A 22,575-nucleotide genomic window follows, 5' to 3' on the forward strand; every position below is an offset into this window, starting at 1 on the left:
TGGAGAAATCGATTGGAGTCATCTTCGATTTAAGCTTATGATACTCGAAGCACATGTCTAAGCCGACTGAGAGTCGATAGAATAAGGTCAACCTGTGGTGAAAGCATTCATTCATATTACTCGAGAATTATATGAACGAAGACTTGGAAGACATTGGTTGACACCTTGTTCTTCTTTTACATTAGAAAATTCTATGGGTAAGGTGTGATGGTGCTTTCGATGTCTGTTCTTATTTTACATCACCAATGTTCCATCATAGCTCATGAAATGGCCTCCACGGAAGCCTAGAGTCGTCAGATGGCAAGGTTCCAGGAACTCAACCACTCTCCTTGGGAGCATATACGTAGAAGATGACTTCAGCTAGTGGAGCTCAATGGATAAACCCTGGCTAGGAATCGACTGACGCGATGTGGATTGAACATGACTAACACAACGACAAGCCCATCGTAGCCCTACCTTGGCGCATGCATACATTATCTACATACGAACGTGTACACGGACGTGGGATGATTACACACGTACTTCAATTCTCCATCACACGTAAAGGTTGTGGACAAGAATATTGGGTCGGAATGGGTCCTGATGCTTTTGCCAATGACCGAATCAAATAGAATTCTTCTCAAACCCACCAGCTCAAGCATCCCATTAAAATAATATATTGCCGTGACGAAATTGTCCAAGTGACATTGGTCTACATCACATTAGTTAGGGTTGGACCGGGTAGATAATATACCATGTCAAATCTGCATGCAAACAATGATTTTTCCACATTGATTGACCTCCAACAAAGAGAAAAGGAGAAGAGACTACGTGTATCTAGTTTTCAAACATCCACAGCATCGGTTCCTTGCAAGAAAAGAAAAGCATAATAAGCATGCAGCTTCTAATTCAGGATCGAACACCTGTGATGCACCTGACGACGTCTGGAGACTTGGTAAATGGAGGAGACGAGATGGGGATACTGCACTACGCACGGAAGAAACCGTGACATTTCTGGGCATACTATGTGGATTAAATCGATCAGATAAGACGGCGTGGGATGGTTGAGATTTAGTGGAGGAGGTGCTGCTCATTTGACGAGGCCACAAATCGCACACCTCCAGACCAATTCAACAATACATATTATATATACAGTGGCTGGCTTTCGAAACCGGCGTCATATGGAGGACATTAATGTTCTACTGCTGCCATCCATGGAGTATATATACTATTCAACGCAAGAATTGGCTGAAGCCATATATATATTACATGCAATCGCTGTTGGAGGGGCTCTTCACTTGCGATGGCGAGATGAAAGCGAGGTCGAATTCCCCATTGCCGAGCTTTTAAATTTTCTTATGGAGGAAGCACCATTATCTTCCAACTCTGCGTTAAAATTGATGCTTCCGTTTCACCAACTCGCCTCAATCGTCGTCTTCTTCAACCACTACGCTCCTCGTTCTCACGATATCCTTTTCGTGCTTTTGTTCCAGATCTGCATAAATAAATAAATAAATAAATAAATATATTAATTTGTTGAGGCGAACGGTGAATTCATCGAACGTTTGGGACATTTTAATTTGTGGTGATGGGTACATCCCAACTAAGCTAAGTTTGATCGACTAAAAGATGATAACACGAAGTGAATAAATCATGACCCACTGCGTTGTGTGCTATTTTACGCACAATTATCTAAAATGATTATAAAATGTGTTAAAATAAGTTGATCAACAGTGACGAATCTGTTTGATGGAATCGTGTCAACGCTGCATTTAATTAGTCTCGCCATCATGTGTCTCCGGATCACCTAACTCCTTTCCCATCACTTTCGCGTACCAGTAAAATATGTAACGTTGAGAATCCTACCTTGATGAGATCGAGTCGGATTGAAATGGTTTTTGGTGAAGCAGCTGATGCAGTAGAGACGCGAGGAAGGTCGAGGCTTGGGCGGAGCAAAGGCGGGGGCGGAGGAGAGGCACGTGGCGGTGCACCGACAAGGAAAACAAAACGCATGACTGCGACCAATCCGAAACCCGCGTTACGCGTAAGCGGACGACGAAGCCAAGCGCGGTGGCTTCCTCGCCTTACGTGTTCGATTTTTGTTCATCATATCAACATATGCGGGCTTGCTTGCTTGACTTCTGCTGGTTCGCACCGCAGGCGAATCTATTCTTTTCTGCTCTTTATTGTATCGGCTTACGCCTGCTGACGCTATCTCGCTCACCAACTCCTCCTGCACCTCCCCCTCCCGCCCGCCCCCCTCTCCTCCTCCACGGAGTCAGTCGTGGATTGCAGCTGTTGATTGTGTCGTCTGCCCTCTGCCTCCGGACGAGTCATGGTGGCCCTCCCTCTTCCCTACGACATGGCCAAAGTAGGTCCCATTTAAGTGTAGTTGTTTGATCACTGAACATTGACCGTCTTGAATGAGTCGATGTGGTTTGCCCATCTCTTTTCCGTGTAAGTGGCCTGCCTTGACTTATCAAGCCGTGTATGCATATATACGTGTAAAAGATCTCCTTGGAGGGAGGGAGGGAAGTGGGCAGAGCTAACGAGACGATCGACAGAGGAAGTCAGGGAATAAGGAGAAGAAGCAAAAGAGGGGCTTCTTCTTCTTCTTCTGCGCGCCCCCCTTCGCTTGCTCCCCTTATCGAGGCCTCTGCGTTCTCCGACTGCTGCTGCAGGCGATGGTAATTGGAAGCATGAAAGCAGAGGAGAGAATTGAAAGAAGCTCGAGGCGGAGCGGAAGCGGCATAGATCTTACGTGCACCTTCAAATTAGTAGCTCTTCTTTGGGCTGTCCTCCCCATGGCTGCTATCGAGGCTTTCGATTACAAGGACGCCCTGTCAAAGAGTCTCCTCTATTTCGAGGCCCAGCGCTCCGGTCATCTTCCCTACAACCAGCGCGTCGCATGGCGCGGCCACTCTGGCCTCACCGATGGCCTTCAACAAGGAGTGAGTGAAAAATGACTACCCTGCCACATGAGCTTAATATAAATTAATTCCCCTCTTAATCACACTTTTAATGGATTTTTCATGTAGGTAGATCTGGTGGGAGGTTACTATGACGCCGGAGACCACGTTAAGTTCGGTCTACCGATGGCCTTTACGATCACGATGCTGTCGTGGAGCGTCATCGAGTACGGCGACGAGATAGCGGCCGCCGGAGAGTACCATCACGCTCTGGAGGCTATCAAGTGGGGCACTGATTATTTCATCAAAGCCCACACCCATCCCAACGTCCTCTGGGTCGAGGTATGCACATCTTGATCTTTCTTCCTCCAGACACTTGATCGACTGATATGGTCGATATTTCAGGTGGGGGACGGCGACACCGATCATTACTGCTGGCAAAGGCCGGAAGACATGACGACTTCACGGCAAGCCTACAAGATCGACACCGAGAACCCGGGGTCAGACGTCGCCGGAGAGACCGCCGCGGCCATGGCTGCCGCGTCCATCGTCTTCCAGGAATCTAATCCACATTACTCACACCTCCTGTTGCATCATGCGCGACAGGTACCGATAACACGACACCCGTCTATCGCATACTCCGTCACTCCCCTCGATCGGCCATGTTCTGATATAATATGTATATGTATGTACAGCTGTTTGAGTTTGCGGACAAGTATCGAGGGAAGTACGACAGTAGCGTCCGAGAGGCGAAGAGATACTACCCGTCGTGGAGCGGGTACGAGGACGAGCTGCTGTGGGCGGCGCTTTGGCTCCACAGGGCAACAGGGAAGGGGGCGTACCTGGAGTACGTGGTGGAGAACGGCCATAGATTCGGAGGAACCGGGTGGGAGATGGCCGAGTTTAGCTGGGACGTCAAGCACGCCGGCGTTCAGATCCTGGCTACCAAGGTTGGTTGGTTCACACACAGTTCTCTCATTAATATCCCATCCGACCTTTTACTTCAAATCAAAAGGCTTATACTAACTTTGATTAACGACCGGCTTTGCCCAAAGGACCGAGTCCGACACGTCCTTTTGACCTTTCCTCTTTGAACAATATGGCTAGGATCTTTATAATTAGTGTAACAAAACAATTATGTTCGATCGATTACATAGTTTCGTAGTCGACGTGACGTTAAAATAAAGGTTCGGATCCACACCGTTCCTTTTTCTCTTGCTTAAGGAGCACGGAACCGCTGGCAAATGACACGTAATATTTGCACCCAAGCGGTTTTGTTTTGTTGGAGAGATAAAATTTAGGGCGGAGAGTAATAACGTGACATTAATAATGGTGTGACAGCTCACCATTTGCCACATGTGGCACGAGTAGGACTGAGACGGAGGTGTGTTTTCTGTCCACATCATCTTTTTAATTCGAACGATTAGGTAAAATGATCGAATTATTTATATATATTGTTTATTCAAAAGCTATAGACGATTGAGATGTCATTTAGAGAAGTGTCTTGTGCATTAGGTCAGTTGACTGTTCTCGCAGTCTGTAATTGATTGATCCGGATGATTAGAAGACATGGTTGGTGAACGAGCTGTAGCACATTAATTGATCTTGATGACCGACAAATTACTTAGCAGCTTTCTGTAAGTCCGTGCCGGAAAACTAAAAGTGTTGACTTGGTCTTGCTCAGCTTTTCAAGGGAGGCGATCTACCGGAGTCGCAAAGACGAGCAGCGCAACAGTACCGAGCCAAGGCCGAGTACTACGTCTGCGCTTGTCTGAACGAGAACAACGGCAGCAACGTGCACCGGACACCCGGCGGCATGCTATTCGTCCGACAGTGGAACAACATGCAGTACGTCTCCAGCGCCGCCTTCCTCCTCAGCGTCTACTCCGACCACCTGATCAAGGCGGAACAACGAGAGCTGCAGTGCCCCGACGGCGCGGTCGGGACGCAGGAGCTGGTCGCCCTCGCCAAATCCCAGGCGGACTACATCCTCGGCGCCAACCCCATGCGCACCAGCTACCTGGTGGGATACGGCCGCAAGTACCCCATGAAGGTCCACCACAGGGGCTCCTCGATCGTGTCCTACAAGAGGAGCAAAGGCTTCATCGGGTGCATGCAGGGCTACTACGACTGGTACGGCCGGCGAAGCCCCAACCCCAACGTGATCACCGGGGCTCTCGTCGGCGGCCCTGACTCCCGGGACAAGTTCAGAGATCAGCGGGGGAATTACATGCAGACGGAGGCATGCACGTACAACACCGCGCCGCTGGTGGGCGTGTTCGCCAAGCTGCATCGCTTGTCGGATCAACATATACAAATACAGGAAATGTCAACTCCGGCGGCTTCCTCCTCCTAGGAAACCAAACCATCGCAGGGTTGGACAAGATGGGTACAGCATTTCTTCATTCTTTCTTCTTTTTGATTCATTCAGAGCGCGCACCGACGAGCCTGAAGACAACGTCATGGCTCTCGTTCTTGGGAGGCGTCTCACGGGCTATCAAGGAATACAAATGCCAAGATGGGCAAGCAAAGAGAAAAAAGAAACCTTTTTTACCAAACATGTAATTAGTATACTACAAAGAACAAGAATAAAACCATACATGGTGAATACATCTCATCCCATCGTTCTTGTACATCTCTTTCGGTGTTGTTCGGCACATACACTTCCTATGCTCGAGATAACTGTTCGTACTCTATACATTATTAAAGGACATATGGACTCTCAAGAAGAGAGGAACTAAGATGATCTCCCGGACAATCCAAATCCAAATCCAAATCCTACGAGTAAATAGAAAGTTAGGTCTTGCTTTGAATCGTCATCTCATTTAACGTCATTGCGATCAATTAGGAGAACAAAGAAAAAAAATTGAATTGTGCATACTTACTTTTATTTATCATCTAGCATCTATATTCAAATTTGAATTTCCCAAATATATAGTGCAACATGTTCATTTTATTCTAACATTGTATTTCAAATATAGTTTTAATCTTAATGTTGCCTTCTACGAAATTATTTATCTCGATGGATCAAGCTAATTAATTCCTTTTAGTATCCCGATTCTATTCTTTCAAAAATTATATTGAGATATCTATACTTACAAAAATAAAATATTAAAATCTTTATATAAAGTAAAAAAAAAAATTTACATGATTAAAAATTAAATTTTTTTGGAACAATAAGTTAATTTTTAAAAATATAAAAATTAAGATATATAAATAAATAATTATATATGATAATATATAATTAGCCTTGATAAATCATATTGACAAGTCGACCTAAGCCTTCTCTTATATCTTAATAATATTATGATTGAGAATTAATGTGTCGATTGTGCCTCTTAAAATGGGAAAAAGAAACATAAAAATGGGCCAATAAATACGAAGACGATTTATATATAAATAAAAAATTTCGTGGATATATACACGGAAGACTCACTTGATATATCCAACACCTAATTTGATCTTTATCCATACGAGTACGATTTGTCGTCTCGCTTGAGCGGTCTCAACTTCCAACTCCACCGAATACCATTTCTACTGAGACAATGCGATACTTGGCGGTGCTCCATCCGCCGTGCCCCGGAATCATCGGATCATCGAAACCAAGGTTCCTCCTCCTACATCACCTTCTCCGTAGGAGAGCCAAGGGCTCAATTGATCTCAGGTGTCGAGCCCCTCTAGAAGGCACCCGTGTTGCTGCCTCAAGCAAGCCTCCGCCTTCTCCCGTGTCCGATTCGGACCAGCAACCGCAAATCTCAGGTCAGCTCTCTTATTGTGGGATTTTCTTCGATTTCCGACCGTTTCTGAAGTTTTGAGGGGTCTTCGAGGGCGCAGATGTGGATGTTAGGTTTGATTTGCAGAAAGAGACCGAAGGCTTGGACCTTGGTTGGTTACCGTCGTTTCCTCACGTGCTCACCGCTTCCATGGCTAATTTCCTCTTTGGTTATCACATTGGGTGAGTTACTTTTGTTTTGATAACATGTATTCTTATGTTTCTGCAGAGTGTCGCATGCCCTGTGTAGTTCTGGTTATGTAAAAGGAACTAGAAAAATCTTATGTTGTCAATGATAAAGAACAATTGGAGGATTCGTTAAGATGGGACCTTTGTAGTAGGCATTGGGGGGCATCATTATGTGAGGGACATTAAATCTGGGACCTATATCACACTTAATGTTGTTTAATTAGTTTAGGAGGTTCTTATACTATGTTCGACTTTCACAATGAACCTTCTCTTTTTGTTTTGCTATTTTTTCTGTGAAATATCACTACATTGATAACATGTTACCATTAGTTCTCTAGCAACATGTTCAATATTCAACATGCGACTAATTAATGGTTGAAGGGGAAAAAAATGGTACTAATGAAAGTAGAACATGAGGACAACAAACTGATATAAGAGTTGAAAGTTTTGTTTTCTTGAATCACTATAAATTCCAATAGCATTGAATACTAAGCTAAGTGTTACAGAGGCAAACTAATTGGATTTTCACCCATATTAAGCTCTACTTAATTCAAGGGGAAGTAGAAGCCTGATAAAAACCTCTGCATACAAAATTTTGCAAGTCGCTTACTCATCTGCTCAAAATTCTTGAATTTACTCTGTAATAGTGTATGCTTTGTCAAATAATGTCCTAGTAAATATCATACAATTTGCTTTATGAATCAATTATCAACTTGGAAAGAGTTTGTGATCATAAATAATTTGGGGTGTTGGATCTATTAAGATATAAAACAGTTCTATACCATGCTTGTTTTGATTAATCTTGAGATTGCAATTGACAGATTGGATAAAGGCCCATGGTTTTTAGTCTCTTGATGCATATGTTGTGATCCATACTTAGACAAACGAGTAAGACTTGAATGCAATTGTGGTATAAACTACTTTAGCAAGTTCCATGTTGCCATACTAGAATATCAGATAGTATGACTGCCACAGACATCGACTTAGAGAAATTCATTCACAACATTCTTATGTTGTTTCCATGGGACATTTTTGTAAGCTTTGTTTGTTTCATTTGTAATTTTCTTTTTTATCACTACTTCATGTAACAGCTTATGTGTTTTTATTCACTGCCTTCTGCTTAATTATGATGTACGACTTGGTTTCTTTTGTCATTTGCAAAACTTGAAGTGGAGGTATCCTTGCAGGGTGATGAATGGTCCTATTGAAGCTATAGCACATGAACTTGGTTTTGAAGGAAACTCTTTTCTTGAAGGACTTGTGGTGAGCATATTCATTGCTGGGGCATTTATTGGAAGCTTAGGCGTTTCTTCCTTTGTCGACAAATTTGGTTCTCGGCGCACTTTTCAACTTGATACAATACCGTTGATTCTTGGGGCACTTTTAAGGTTCTTTTCACCATTCTGTGCTTGTACATTAGAACCCTGGTATTTCATTTTGAATTTTGTATGGGTTGTCAGGTTTTTTGTGCTTATAAAGAAAACCAAGTAATTTCAATTGTTCATAATGCAACGCTCCTTTTGTTTTTTATTCCTGAGTCCTTCTTACTATTTAATTGCATCTAACAGTTATATCTGCATTAGTATCTTTTCATATACCAATAACTACATGAGTCATGATGATGGTATTTGTTTGTTGCAGTGCACAAGCACATAATTTGAATGAAATGCTCTGGGGAAGATTTCTTGTTGGCCTTGGGATTGGTACAAATACTGTCCTTGTACCGCTTTATATATCAGAGGTGACAATACAGCAAATTAAGTTGGATTGAAATCTTAAGCTTGAAATTTTACTGATGAAGACCTGAAACGAGAAACAATACAATTTATCATGTTGCTTTGAGTTGTCGTAATTACGAGCATTGCTCTTAGTTGTTTGAAACATGACAAACACATACTAGTCATAGCCATTGTACTTCGTTCAAGGCTTCAACCAAAAGAGTCATCAGATGCAAAAAAAATAGAAACCCTAAGTGTGTTAAATGTCTGAAATGTATGATGATCATGCTATGAAGCCTTTTCTATCTTCTGTAATATCAATGTAGATTCATGATGTGCTGTGATGCAGGTATCTCCAACAAAATATAGGGGTTCACTAGGATCTCTTTGTCAAATTGGGACTTGTCTTGGTATAATTGCATCACTTGCTTTAGGGATTCCTTCTGAAAGTAATCCTCACTGGTGTGTCATCTTTCTTGTGCGGTTGTACCCAATTTTGTTGATGCTGCCATGTTATAAACTAGTTAGGATTTACAAACTGGGGTTAATCTACTATCATACAAAGTTTTGGTATTGTCTGCTTTTAACTTATATTTTTTGTTTATTGTTCTTGCTTATAGTACAATATGTGGATATTGTCTTTGCACTCAAGTAAAATAATTAGTTTATTTGGTTTTTAAGTGACTTGAAGATTGAGGATAAGAATCAAGGCTTAAAACTGGATCCAGTTTGCTGTATGCTTTTCATGTTGGACTCACCATTATCGAAACATAAACAAACATGCTTTGGGTTTTAATGAACAAATAAAATAATTGTCAGATGTCATTTTTCGCTCCTTTGTATGGCTATGCATCACCTTAAAACCAATCAATTTGACCTTGTCAAAAGTTATAATCTTGTCGAATGTGCCGAAGAAAGTGAAAAGAAGTTATGAAGGTATGTATAATTGCATGTCTGATGCTCGAATGAGACCATATTTTGACTTCGTTTTGTTCCATTCATGGATGATATGCACTGGTGTTCTGTCATTGTGCTTAGTATGTTTCGCATTGTCAGTGCTTTGGCTTCTGAAATTCTTCGAACTGATACATAATTTTTTGGTTGATACATTACTCATCCATGTTCAATTCCAGCTAATCTGATCTGTGTTCTTTAGAACCTAGGGATAAGGATCACTAGCTCATTTTGAAGCAACTTATCCCGTCAATTTACCTTCCTTGAAAGTAGCCCCAACCAAATATTGGTTTCCCAGCCTGGATTGCCAAGCATCCCCTTCGTCATCTCACTTTTTCTCTTCTATTTTTAAATACTTAATGGCAAGGTTCGTAATACCATCCAGTATGGTTCAGTACAAGAGTTAATTACTAGCCAGACAAGCTACTAGTGCATAGACCAAGGTAAACTCAGCTGTACTGTGCTATATGTAGTGTTTTCAAAAAGATGCTCAGGCGCTCGGACAAGATAAGGCGAGCCTTGAGCATCTTGCAACAGGTCCAATCGAGGCGTTTTAGGAGGTGCCACTCGGGTGTGAGCCTAGGCGTTGGGCGACTTTGGCATGTGCTTGAGGGAATGGACTTTGGGTTCAATATGGGTTTGATCCTTTTGGAATAGTTACCTCAGCCAAACTAACTAATCACAACATACTTCCATCCCTACCTCTCCCTGCCATGCCCTTTTAGCGCCCTAGAGGCTTTTCAAAACATTGGCCGTATGTTTGTCCCGCCCAGTATATGCCCGATGCTGTATAGTAAAGGATGGATACAATTCTGTACTGGGCATTTTTTCCATTTTTTATTTTTTTAAACTTGGTATGTATCAGTGTACCGAGCATTGATACAACCTCTATACTGAGTATTGGTACACCAGTGTGACCCATACACGAAACTACTAACCTTGCTTAACGGTAAGCATGCATTTCTGCATTGGAATACTATGGTGTGTAATGACATGAATCGTGCTCACTGTTGGCTGGCACACGATGTTCCAACATAAGGAAATCTAGTTTTACTGTGTTATTTTCTTAGTTATGCAGGTAAATAGTGAGGCTTCGGTGAGTCCATTGGAAAGTTAGTAGTTTCTGTTATATATCCTATTATCAAAAATAAGTAAACACAGCTACATATCCTATTATCACTTGGTGAGCCCATTGCCTTCTAGGTGACAAAAATGAAAAGTTTGCTTGCAATACGATGGTGGACCTTGATGGAAGTTATGATTTAAATATTGTTACTATTTGCTCTCATGCATAAAAAGAGATAAAAGATTGAATTTTAGCAATTGTGAGAAGTTGTAAAAGTGATGGTAAAAATTAAAATATTCTTAATAATGGAGAAAATCATATTGCAATAAGCAATAGTCAAAGCTAAAACAATTAGAAAATTAAATTAAATCTATTTAGAGATTGTAGAAAGATTCTCTAAGGACAGAGATTAGATTAAAGAGAGAATAGACAGGTGACACTTTGCCTCATGAAGTCTTCTTTCATTCATAAGAGTTATTTGGTTAACTTTATGTTCCTTTCATGAATGGCCTTTCCTTGGGCAATTAAGAAATTTGAGGGACATTCTTTAATTTCTTTTTCATCTTGAACAAAAGATTGCTATTTTAGATGCTGATAAAGATATGCTCAAATGAGAACATTCCTAGGAATTGTCTTGTATGAAGTAATGACCTTAATTTGTAACTTTAACATATCACTTTGCCAACGTCAGAAAATTTATGAGAAACTCCATGAGCACCTTGGTAGCTTTAAGTGTAAATAGATGGTGAAGTGAGGTAGTACACAACTTGTTTTCCCTAAATTTCATTTTCTTCTTGATTTTGATTAAGAATATGGGTTCCTGCTTATTTATTTTTCCCACGTAACTACAAACATCCTACAAAGGTAATCACTTTATAAGATTTGTTTCTCCTTCGTAACCATGATAACCCAATAAAATGTATGGAGGGCTAGGAGTTAAATATTGTTACAGTACTAGCTCCAAATCCCTTGAATTGGTATGCATTGGTTAGTGTGATACTGATATTATCATTTTGGAGCTATATTCAGGTAGTAAAATGGCTGTATACCAGTCTAATGGAGTAGTATGGTTAATAAACTGCAGCACTTAATTGATGAATGAGGGCAAGACTAGCATATTCGTACTAGTTTGACTGCCCTTAAGATTTTAGAGCCAATTTACCCTTGTTATGTGTTTTTTAGTTCGTTCTGCTGAGTGTTTGTAAGTTATGAAACCAGGTTGGGGAACATTGAGTTAGACTTAAAGAGTTGGATTGGTAAAGTTTTGAATGGGATTGATTAACCACAATAAGGTTGCTGCTCAGCTCTCCTTAATGTGATGCGACTGTGAGAGATTGATAGTATGTGGAGTAAGGATCTTGGCTAGTTCTTCAAGGATTTAGGCAAGGCCCTTGCAAATCGAGGATCTAGGCTGGATCTGCAAGGATCTCTGCTGGATCTAAACAGGTCCACAAGAATTTTGGGCATGTGGCTTCTATGAAATCATGATTCTAAGGACAAAGAATCACAGGGATTTACCCTTTTTCCCTATGAAAAATGAGATGTTTCTTGAGAATGAATCTTCAGTTTCTTGATGTTAGCCTTGGATTTGAGAGAAATGAAGTTTGAAGAGTGAGATTGAGAGTGTTTGCTGCAGAACTGAGAGAGATTGAGAGGGGTGAAGAAATGAGGGGAAAACCCTTAAAAAAGATTCTAATGAATCAAGTGGTGGGTCCTGTAACCTGAGATAACATTATTGCTTGGCAGAGGGGTGATAATGGTCAGATACTGGGCAGCCCGCCCAGTTTTGATCTGGACCCGATGATGGACCAGTGAAAATTGGACTGTACCCGGCAGTTTAACCAGATTTTAGAACCTTGTTGTACTTTAACCAGTTAACGTAGTTTGTTCAAGCCAGTAAATCAGATTTGTTTCAGGTATTATGCTAGAACTACTACTGAATTTAGTTCTCATTTTCTTTTTCCGTCTAGGAATTCTGAAAATGTCAGCATATCTTTATTTGTGGCCAACTGAAGCAGACAAAATGTTCTGGTAACATGCTTTAGTTTGAGGCTGTGAGCTCCTTTCAGGCCCATTCAAAGAGCTGAGACTGGGTTTCATGCATAGACTTGTGCCAACCAGCTTTGAAATATATGCCAAAAAGGACTCACATTTAATTTTACTCTTTTTGTTTATGTAGTACCATTTTCATCTATAATATATCGAAATTGTTGTCTAAGTATGATCGCCAGGCATGTCCACTTGATTATCCATGTGTACATATGAATTTCATTGCTTGTTCCAATGTCATTGTCGTGCCAATCTCTCAAATGACTGAATTTTCATCTCTTAGGTGGAGAGTAATGCTATATATAGCTTGTGTTCCTGGCTTTATTCTTATATTTGGCATGCAATTTGCTGTTGAGAGTCCACGTTGGCTCTACAAGGTAATATAGATTATGCAAAAAATTAATTCCTTGTTTGAATTTTGCTCAATTTCCTTCTAGAGTTTTTAATTTGTCTAGGTTGGAAGAGTCAATGAGACAAAAAGAGTTATAGAAACAATTTGGGGTGAGTCAGAAGTTGAGAAGTCTCTTGAAGAGATCGAAACTGTTATTAATGATGATGTCAAAAATCAGAAAACTAGCTGGTTGGAACTTTTAGTGGAACCCAACAAGAAAGGTAAATTGCTAATTTAAAGTTAAGCATTAGCTAGAAGCTGCCTTTGTTTATGCAAAAATAGCTGATGAACAACTTATCTTTTGTTCCCTTTGGTCAATGAAGCTGGAAAAAAATATAATTGCACAATGTACATGTTCTTTTTCTATATTTTTCAAACCGTAACTGATTCTAGAATTGTAGACTCTTAATTGTAAACCTTAGTTATCAATCTTAATTTGATTCATGATTTTTCCTTTAAATATTAATTTAATTTGATTCATGTCAAATTATAATCGTAACCATGGACTTCAATTCTGTGCTTTATCTAGTGCCTGGGAACCAATATGCTGGTACACCATGGTAATGCCCTAATTTCAAATTAAGTTAATATTTTAAAATTTTGGAGCTGCTGTATAATTCCTTGATTGTAACAACTCATGTTATATCTGGATCAAGCTGTTGATAAATCAATACTATAAAGATTGCAGATACATTTGATGAGGACATACTATATATAGCATTAGCTTTGAGTTTTTGAACATAGTAAATTTGAAGGTCAGAATCTATAGTCCAGTGCTTTTCTTAACATTATGATAATTAAAAATATGGATGCAAATACAAGAGTTGAAGAACATTTTCCAGCTTAGTTATAAACATTTTAGGACATTATTGTTAATGTTTGTTGGCAAAGGATTAAAATCGTTGATGGTGTTGGCACTGGTTGGCGGCCGGATTAGTATGTCACCTCTTAAGTTCAGTTAGTGAAAATGTACTCAACTGTGTCCCATGGTGGGAGATATATATATATATATTGATGATCCCAAATCGTCGGGATCCTACAGCAAAAGTCCTATATGGTAAGCTCAGATATGGCTAGATAACATATCATAAGTATGGTATTCAAGCTTGATACAGTTGATTCTAGGGCTGCTCTCTGTAAGTGCTGCATTCTGTACTAATTTAAGATGAACATAAAGAGCTATTAGAAATCTTGGTGATCAAAAGTATGGATCTTAATTGACAGACTCATAATTTCTACCGACCCGAATTTTCAAGAAATTTGTTCCATTTATTGATAAAAAAATGATAAAGATCAATTTGTATTGAGTGAGAAAGTATAAAGGTCAAATCTATAAGATGATTTGATGAATCAAATGTGTCTTAGCACAGATGTTGCTGTGTTGTGATCTCATATGGCTTGTTGTAACATTTTGCATCACGATTTTACTGGACACTAACTTAAAGATAATATTAGAAAAATATTAAAGCTTTAGAGCATGCTGAAAGCAGGACAACACACTTGAACACTAGAAGCAAGCTATATATTAGCTCCTCAATGGTAGAAGTCCTTATTTGATAATCTTATACTTGCTACAACAATTGAATTATTGATGGAGAAGCTCCAACAATAGTGAGAAGTTCCTTTTTCTCTTCGCGGCTTCTTCACAGAGGCCTTCTCATTGATCTCGTAACCTTCCTAGACATGAGCAGAGGGGAAGTGTATGGTCATGTGTATCCATCACGATTGGTACATTGAGGGTGGTTTTTTATTACTGCATGCTTCACTCTAGGAGCTCAAAATATCCCTCTGCAATGGTTGACATCATGTATTATTGCCTCCTGTGGTAGATCAAGGTGAATTTCTTCTCTCTCCTATCACCTTGTTGGGGAGCTTCTGTGAAGTCACTGCAACTTGCATCCTTCACGGCATAAGCCTTTTGCTTGTTTCATCATCGGGCCTTCAGCCCACCTCCCACCTTGATTTAGGTCCTCTGTCTATGATCTAGTCTCCTTCCAACTCTCCACAAGATATCTAAATATTTTCACATTCTTCTCAAGAATCTCAACCATTTAGTTGAATATTCCTCAAGGTCCTATAGCCCACTCTAAGCCACCTAGCTTATCCCGTTAGCGACTTCTATGTTCCTTTGATGAGGAGATGTCTTTAATCCTTGCCATGGAATGTGTCTGAGAAGTAATATTTAGCGCAAAGAGTAGGGAGGAAGTGAGTCTTATTGGATAGAGCTACTCGTGTCTGTTTAAGGTGGATGAATAACTTGTTGGGTGGTCACTTGGTAGCACGTCTGGATGTGGGAGAATACTTTATTGTCATTAGCTATAAATACATAATAATAGGAGTCAAGACTGCTGGAGCATATCAACCCCAATTCGCATCTGATCTCAATTGCAAACATAATAACAAATTGGATCGCAATTTGGTTCACTGAATACGGAACTCAATCTGTACCTAATTTCAAATGGATTGCATTGGATTAGATACAATTCTTTGATAGCCCTGCTTTGTATCATATGATATATCTTTGAACTTAGAAGTACAAATTTTGTTGAGTTGCATTCAGTTCCCTCTTTAATGTTAACTTTGCTGGCTTCACTTTTACTAATCAGGAAGTATATTGACTCAAATATTTAACTTATTTTACCTTGATGAAGGTACAGGGGATAAACTAATACTTTGAAACCAACAAGAAAAACCTAGGTGTGTGTTGTTCATCACCAAGAAAATAAAACTGACTGCAGCAGCTCTTCAACATTTCATTATTATTATATTCCTTTGGTTATTCATTATTTTTATTATGTTTCTAAATTGGACGGGGTATTGTCCTATGAATCAGTTGCTTTTATTGGAGGATCTCTATTCATACTTCAACAGTTTGCTGGAATAAATGGAGTTCTTTACTTCTCATCCTTGACCTTTCAAGATGTGGGTATTACTAGTAGTTCACTGGCTAGCTTACTTGTTGGACTGACCAACTTTGCAGGTTACAAATATTGTTATTCACATTTGGGGTTTTGTAGGTTCCTCTTTGATAGAAATCTCATTATTATCCATACTCTCTAGGGGCATTATTTGCTTTAATCCTGATGGATAATCAAGGAAGGCGGAGGCTTTTAATAGGAAGCTACCTGGGAATGGTGTGTAGCTTTCTACTACAATCGCTACAAAATAATTGATAAGGAGTATTTTAATCTATTAGTATGTTTATAAAAGTAATTTTGTTTCTACATACTACTATGATCATTTGACTGTTAACAACAAGACTCACATGTTTGTTTTCACATCGTGGTCCCACGTTTCTAAATTTGCACACCGCTTACTAGTGATCCAATCAACTCATCTATTTTATTATCGGAGCTGGTACCACTCTATTTACAAGTGAAATGTAATGAAATAAGCCATCAATTAATACACTAACAATGTCCTCCCTCAACCACCTCATGACAAAAGTAAACGAAAAAGTAAAAACTTTTTGGATAGTGCAACCTCCAAACAATGATTCATTCAATTTTTATAATCATGTTCCTGATAACTAAATCATGCATAAATATCAATTACAACACAATTACTCAATTCATAACAAATTCTTCAATAAGTTTCAATAACCTTTTCTTCACCATTAAATTATTTGTTCAAGAAATACACTAAAAGGCAAAAGATGTGAACTACGAGTTAACATATGAACATAAGCAGCTTACAAATTAACTTTTTTTTTTCTCTCTTCCTTTCTTGTCATGAAAGACTAGGGGCCAAAGCTGCAATAGACATTGGAATAACAAGACCATATATATGTAAGAAAATAAAGAACTTAACTACAATAAACTGTAATTAGTTGAGACTTATGGTTTTGTTGTTATTGTTGTAAACTGCAATTGAATTCTCCGTCATAGTTACCATCAAAGTCATAATTAAAAGATCATTTAATATAATAAATGTATAATTCATGGCAAACACCTTTTCCTAGGTTCCTCTGGAGAATTGAGTTCACGATCACCAATAAGTGTTTTAGTCAAGGTTTTAAATTTTGGTTTGCTAGGTTGTTAGTATCAGTAAATAATAAAAACAATAAAACCTTTGTATTGCTTGAAAGCAATCCTATGTCAAAATATTGGGTGAGCCTAAAACAGTATCTAAGCTTGTATTAGGTATGGTACTAAGATATTGGGCGGTAAGATTTCGAATCTCAACTATATCAATTGATACAAATTCATTGGCACAAAATAAGGTAGATCATGATCTCTTTATTTACAGAAGTATTTATTGTTACCATGCTTCTCATGGAAACCTTCACTATATGCAGGCCGTCTCAATGTTCCTTATTGTTTATGCTATTACTGTTCCATTGGATGAAGGATCTAGCCACATATTGTCTATTCTTGGAACTCTGATGTATGTACACTCTTTTCCTCCAAAGGAAATTAATTTTAAATCTAATATCATGATTCTGACAGAAAATTTAAGTTATGTTGAACTCTTTAGTAATATAGTTATATCCTAAATCATTCAGCCTTCTTTAATATAAATTCTTTTAATTTAAGAATCTCAATGTTTCCATGATATTGAAGTTATTCAGAAAGTTCACTTATGGTCTTTGGATGTCTTAGTGTTCAAAACATGATGACAACAATGTTTCTTTTGTTGTATTCTCTTTGGTATGTGATTTTTGAAGGTGAAACTCAAAACTTGGGAAAAGCAAATATTGTTTTTTGGCTTCCTAATGGATGTGTTAAGGCTTTAAGAGTACATACTCGTTTCCATTTGATTGATGCTTCACTACTTTCTTATATTTTTAAGGCCCAAGAAAATCTTTAGATACATACTGTGGTTTAGACAGCTTAAGGAGAGAAATTTGGGGAAAACGGTGTGAATCAAGTATATTTTAAAGAGCACTAAAACTTAAGAGTAATTCATGGATGGAAGTAATAAATCACACTAGTGATGACTAGTAATTTACTGATCAGACCAGGTAAGGTTACAAATACTAATCAGACCGGTACATACTGATTGGTATGTACTGGTCCAACCCAAGACCAATATCTGACCATATAGTTCAGTACTGCATGATAAAAATTCCTTTTTAGTTTTTCTCAGTCTCCGCATCACATTAGTCAGTATATCACCTAGTACACCAGTACCTTACATATCTGGTAAGGTGACCATGATTTTAAACCTTGGGAATGGGGATGTAAACTATTGTTGTACGAGATACTACTTTTATATCTTCAAGAAAAAAATAAAACATAAAAACTATGCATGTTTGGTAGGATAAATAATATCACTAAATAACATTTTGGATACCCTACATATTTAGACAAAATATAACATAACTATATTGTAAATACAAAATAAGTGGATATTTATTATGGCATTTTGATGTGTAGTGTTATTGTTCCTAAATCTTTGGTAAAAGGGATTCGCAAAGCTGGTGTATGTTACAACTCTTGAGCCAAAGGAAAGAGGCATTCTCTCTTTTCATATCTTGTTTTGCATAATTCTAGTCCATCATGTACAACATTTAATATTCCTTTTGTTACAAAATCTCTTCTGTGCTTCTTTGGATTATATAGTTTATGTTCTAACTCGGTTCATTATGATGCAATTATATAGAAAAACAATATGAGAAGAAAATAATAATATATATTGCTTTGTATATGGTTATTTTTATTTCCTTCTAAATACTTATACAAGTTCGATTTATATGAGAGGTTTGGTCTTAGCTCTGTATCCAGAAAGTAAGCTGTTGTCGAAAGAGCAAAAATTATTAGAGATTGTAGCATTGGCTGGTCTCATTTCAATTCTTTAATTTTGTATCTTTGCATGTAGGTACATCTTTACGTTTGCCTTAGGTGCTGGGCCGGTTACTGGTATTATTATCCCAGAGCTCAGTTCTAACCAATCACGTTCAAAGATAATGGGTTTTAGCTTCTCGATACATTGGGTAAGTTTTATGATCTTGATAGCTGCCATATAACCAATTGTTGCTCAATCTTTGGCATGAAGGATGATACTTTGTTTATCCATGATGCTTTTGTATGGTTAGAATATTTACTTTTGCTGGTCATGTAGACAGAAAATTAAATATAAATATTTTTGAGCATTTTCAAACAGTAGATAAACATTCCAACTGACGAAATACTGACATAAGCTTGTCATGTCTATGCATTGATGAATCACCTTGAGCTCTTGTTTCTCACTCTGCTCGTACATTGTGTTCTGGAATATAGCTTTTCATAGAAGAATAAATTCAAATGATTTTTCTTTCTTCTCGGTCTTTAGATGTTCAAAGTTGTTGCGACTTGTGAGTGCTGAAGTTTGTATTAGATTCAACTTATGAACTTTTTCTGTAGTGATTGAAGTTTAAGTGGATACATCTGCAATTTATGTTTTGTTTCTTATGTGCACTTGTATGGCAGGTAGTTTGCCTGTTATGAGCGTTACAGTTAGATAAGTATTGGAATGACTTCATGGAAGAAAATTCAATTTTTTATATCTTTTTCTGACACATAGGGGTCGAGTGAGGTGTGAACTTGTCCTTACTATAAAAAACAGAGTTTTGTAGTTTGCCCTTGTTAGTTTTATTTTTTTCTACGGTCTGTAGGAATTGGAAATGAGTCTTAATCTATATGTATTAGAGAGCTCTCCAAACATAAGTTCCAGAAACTAAATGACTTTACTAAATCATATTATCACCTGAAATCAGACCTTAGTATCAATATTGATCAAAATAGATCTCTTTAAAGAAGAAAAAGTAAGATAATTAACATAAACAGTCTTCAATAAACCTAAAGTATACTCAATTTAGACCATAAGAAAACTTGTTGTAGTTCAACCTACCAAAGTAGTTTATGGTCAACCTTGCCTTTTGTTATGAGAAATTCTGGGGCAGGTTTGTGTTGTAGATGATATCTTTATCCATTTTACAGGTTCTAGCCTGTGACCTACAGTATAATCATCAGAGGACAAGGGTAAAATATTTTTCTTTTTCTGTGGTATACAAATTGTTCTTGAAGGGTATGCTGGAATATATGCTATTGTTCAATGTACCACATGCGCAGGTTAGCTTCTTAGTGGCTGCACTTAATAGAACTATGAACATGATAGTGTTAGACAGCTCTGGTCAGTCACTTGGTAATCGTCATGCTTTCTTCATCTTGGATTTCTTATATTGATGTGTATTTAATGCAAGGTCTGCAATTTCGTACCGTATCAGAGTTTCGACGTTCGCTCGGTATGGTACGAAACTGTATACCGAGGGGTATACCGTTCGGTATATATATATATATATATATATATATATATATATATAACTCGGTGACGTCGCCTCTCTCTTCTCCCAAGCGTGGCGACGTCGTCGAAGCGACGTCGCCTCGTTTATATATATATATATATATATATATATATATATATATATATATATATATATATATATATATATATATATATATATATTATTTTATTTATTATTATTTTTTCGTTCTACCTGGTAGCGGGCGGTCCACGTACCTGTATGCCGTCGGACCGGTATGTATCGCCCGTATCAGGCGGTATCATTCGGTATTGCCAACCTTTTTAATGTGCTTGTGAGCATTGTGCATATTTCTTACATGCAGGGTTAGAAATAACTTGTATCGCAGTATGTTGCAAGTGCTAGGTGGAAATTCCAAACGTTTAACACAACTGACCAATTAACCCACTTGCAGCATATAGGATAATGCATTACTTTGATTTGACATGTTATGACACCTTTACACCTTCCAACCCTTGTTTGTTTGATATGACTAATTAGTTATGATATGCCACTTTTACTATTAGATGTCTATTGGAACCAAGACTGCACAACTGTTTTAGCTTTTTCTTGTCAATCCTAGTGGTCAAATTTGTATTGATGTTGATTCCTTCTTGCACATAATTTTCAGATTTGCAACTTTTTAGTGGGGTTATATTTCTTGGAATTGGTGGAGAAATTTGGTGTGGGGCCTGTGTATGGAGCTTTCGGTGGGGTTTCCTTGATGTCTGCAGTATTTGCAACATATTTCATAGTTGAAACAAAAGGACGCTCCCTTGAAGAAATCGAAATCTCTATGAATGCAAACTTAGCTGCTAAAGATGAATGATGGAGATCTTGTTTTTCTAAAAATATATTAACAAAAGAAGTTTTGTTCTAGACGGAAAAGATATTAGTTTCATGGCAGAAACTTCATCATTTGGAGCAGATGCAGTCTGTGTTGAAGCAGTTCCTGGTGCTCATGATCACATATTTCCATGTGGAAGAACAGATTCAAGGAACTTAGCTTTGCTTCACTCTGTGCTACCGGCTACGGACTCGACCACAAATATTTTCCAAGTTTTCTCCAGAATTTCAAACCACAAGTATGTACATATAATCCTAATTGTTGTTTATAAATTAGTATAGGAAATCGTTTTTTCCTTGTTTTATATGTTCTTGTGATATATTAAAATTTTATCAAAAATAAAAATGTGAAACATTAGATAATGTCGGTTTGCTTGCTGTCAAGATGTGTAATACACAGGAAAAGAAGTGATAAATCTCCAACTGTCATGTTTGCGTACATCTAATATTTACAATTTATCATTAACAAATGACCAGATTCATCTTTTCCTTGCAGATGCGATTAAATCGGTTGATGATGCTTGGCATTTTATGTAGTTTGAGATGAGCCTGTCATATTTATGTGCAAAACATGATCAAGATGTGAAGTCAATAATCATGAATTGTACTATGGTGCATAAATATTCTTTTGCTTAAAAGGTTAAGGTGGATTTACAAGGTTGTGGGATGCTCTCATCGTCTTTTAGTTGTAACAGTGTTAGTATATTTACTCAGCAAGGTTGTAACAGTGTTAAAACCTGTTGACCTGAGTTCAAACTGATGCAGTATATTATTTTTATTGCTATCAATCGAAATCGATAGGTCAAATTAGAATTGAAACTAAATCAATGATTTCCGTTTCAGAATCAAAATCAGAATCACTGGAATTTTGATAGAATAGAGACGTTCCCGATGTCTCCGAGGGATGGCATCATCTCCAAGGGACGACTCGTGGTAGTGGCCACTACGAGGCGGGGAGGGCCAGTGGAGGACGTGACGACGCATCCAAAAGGAGACGAGAGTGGTCATCCAAACACGATGAAGCGCGGTGCAAGTTGTAGTCGGTATGGAATCCATCGATCCTGCGGTGGGCGTCGCATCAGTTGGTGTTTGGGGCCCACATGCCTACGTACTAACAGGCGCTGCCTACGTCAAGCCAAAGGAGGCAGGCACGTGGTCGATGGCTACCGATCAATTGGACCGCTCCTGTTGTAGCTATATTGTCGGGTGTGAAGTCGATGATAGCCACACCCCACGTGCCCTTATTCCGACGGCAAATCTCGCGCATCCGTCGCGTTAGGTAAGAACGGTAGCAGCTCCAACGCCTTCCATATTTGAATTCGATTAACCATGCATAAAATTATTACTTCAAATTATATCAATTGGTTTATATTAAGTTTTTAAATATACTTTCGATGTTTTTATAAAAAAAATAATTCAA

At 38.4% G+C, this 22,575-nt stretch overlaps 2 protein-coding genes across 4 annotated transcripts; both read left to right on the top strand.

The window, feature by feature from the left end:
- Window positions 1–2,237: 2,237 nt before the first annotated feature.
- Window positions 2,238–5,521, top strand: LOC135678145 (endoglucanase 7-like). 2 transcript variants are annotated; one of them, XM_065190604.1, is made up of 5 exons: window positions 2,238–2,930; window positions 3,018–3,230; window positions 3,294–3,494; window positions 3,584–3,838; window positions 4,573–5,521. In XM_065190604.1, exons 1-5 carry the CDS (start codon window positions 2,664–2,666, stop codon window positions 5,242–5,244), a joined length of 1,608 nt encoding a protein of 535 aa, XP_065046676.1. In that variant the 5' UTR covers window positions 2,238–2,663; the 3' UTR covers window positions 5,245–5,521. The 2 variants fall into 2 exon arrangements, with proteins under 2 accessions (XP_065046676.1, XP_065046677.1); XM_065190605.1 differs by having other exon boundaries at window positions 2,737–2,930; window positions 3,022–3,230.
- An 826-nt stretch (window positions 5,522–6,347) lies between these two features.
- On the top strand, window positions 6,348–21,893 carry LOC103990866 (probable plastidic glucose transporter 1). 2 transcript variants are annotated; one of them, XM_018829374.2, is made up of 13 exons: window positions 6,348–6,647; window positions 6,723–6,843; window positions 8,037–8,237; window positions 8,491–8,590; window positions 8,917–9,029; window positions 12,920–13,013; window positions 13,092–13,248; window positions 15,861–16,007; window positions 16,088–16,161; window positions 17,325–17,413; window positions 18,848–18,962; window positions 20,941–21,394; window positions 21,633–21,893. In XM_018829374.2, the coding sequence occupies exons 1-12, from the start codon at window positions 6,434–6,436 to the stop codon at window positions 21,136–21,138; spliced, it is 1,623 nt and encodes a 540-aa protein (XP_018684919.2). In that variant the 5' UTR covers window positions 6,348–6,433; the 3' UTR covers window positions 21,139–21,394; window positions 21,633–21,893. The 2 variants fall into 2 exon arrangements, with proteins under 2 accessions (XP_018684919.2, XP_009408425.2); XM_009410150.3 differs by having other exon boundaries at window positions 21,652–21,893.
- Window positions 21,894–22,575: the final 682 nt, after the last annotated feature.

Source organism: Musa acuminata, chromosome BXJ1-7 (assembly GCF_036884655.1).
Source record: "Musa acuminata AAA Group cultivar baxijiao chromosome BXJ1-7, Cavendish_Baxijiao_AAA, whole genome shotgun sequence".
In the NCBI taxonomy this organism is placed as follows: domain Eukaryota; kingdom Viridiplantae; phylum Streptophyta; class Magnoliopsida; order Zingiberales; family Musaceae; genus Musa; species Musa acuminata.

Coding starts and splice junctions, on each gene's coding strand:
- LOC103990866 (XM_018829374.2), top strand. CDS start 6,434: ATGCGATACTTGGCGGTGCTCCATCCGCCGTGCCCCGGAATCATCGGA. Junction 6,844..8,036: donor CTCTTTGGTTATCACATTGG/GTGAGTTACTTT, acceptor GTATCCTTGCAG/GGTGATGAATGGTCCTATTG. Junction 8,238..8,490: donor ATTCTTGGGGCACTTTTAAG/GTTCTTTTCACC, acceptor TGTTTGTTGCAG/TGCACAAGCACATAATTTGA.
- LOC135678145 (XM_065190604.1), top strand. CDS start 2,664: ATGGTAATTGGAAGCATGAAAGCAGAGGAGAGAATTGAAAGAAGCTCG. Junction 2,931..3,017: donor CCGATGGCCTTCAACAAGGA/GTGAGTGAAAAA, acceptor TTTTTCATGTAG/GTAGATCTGGTGGGAGGTTA. Junction 3,839..4,572: donor TTCAGATCCTGGCTACCAAG/GTTGGTTGGTTC, acceptor GGTCTTGCTCAG/CTTTTCAAGGGAGGCGATCT.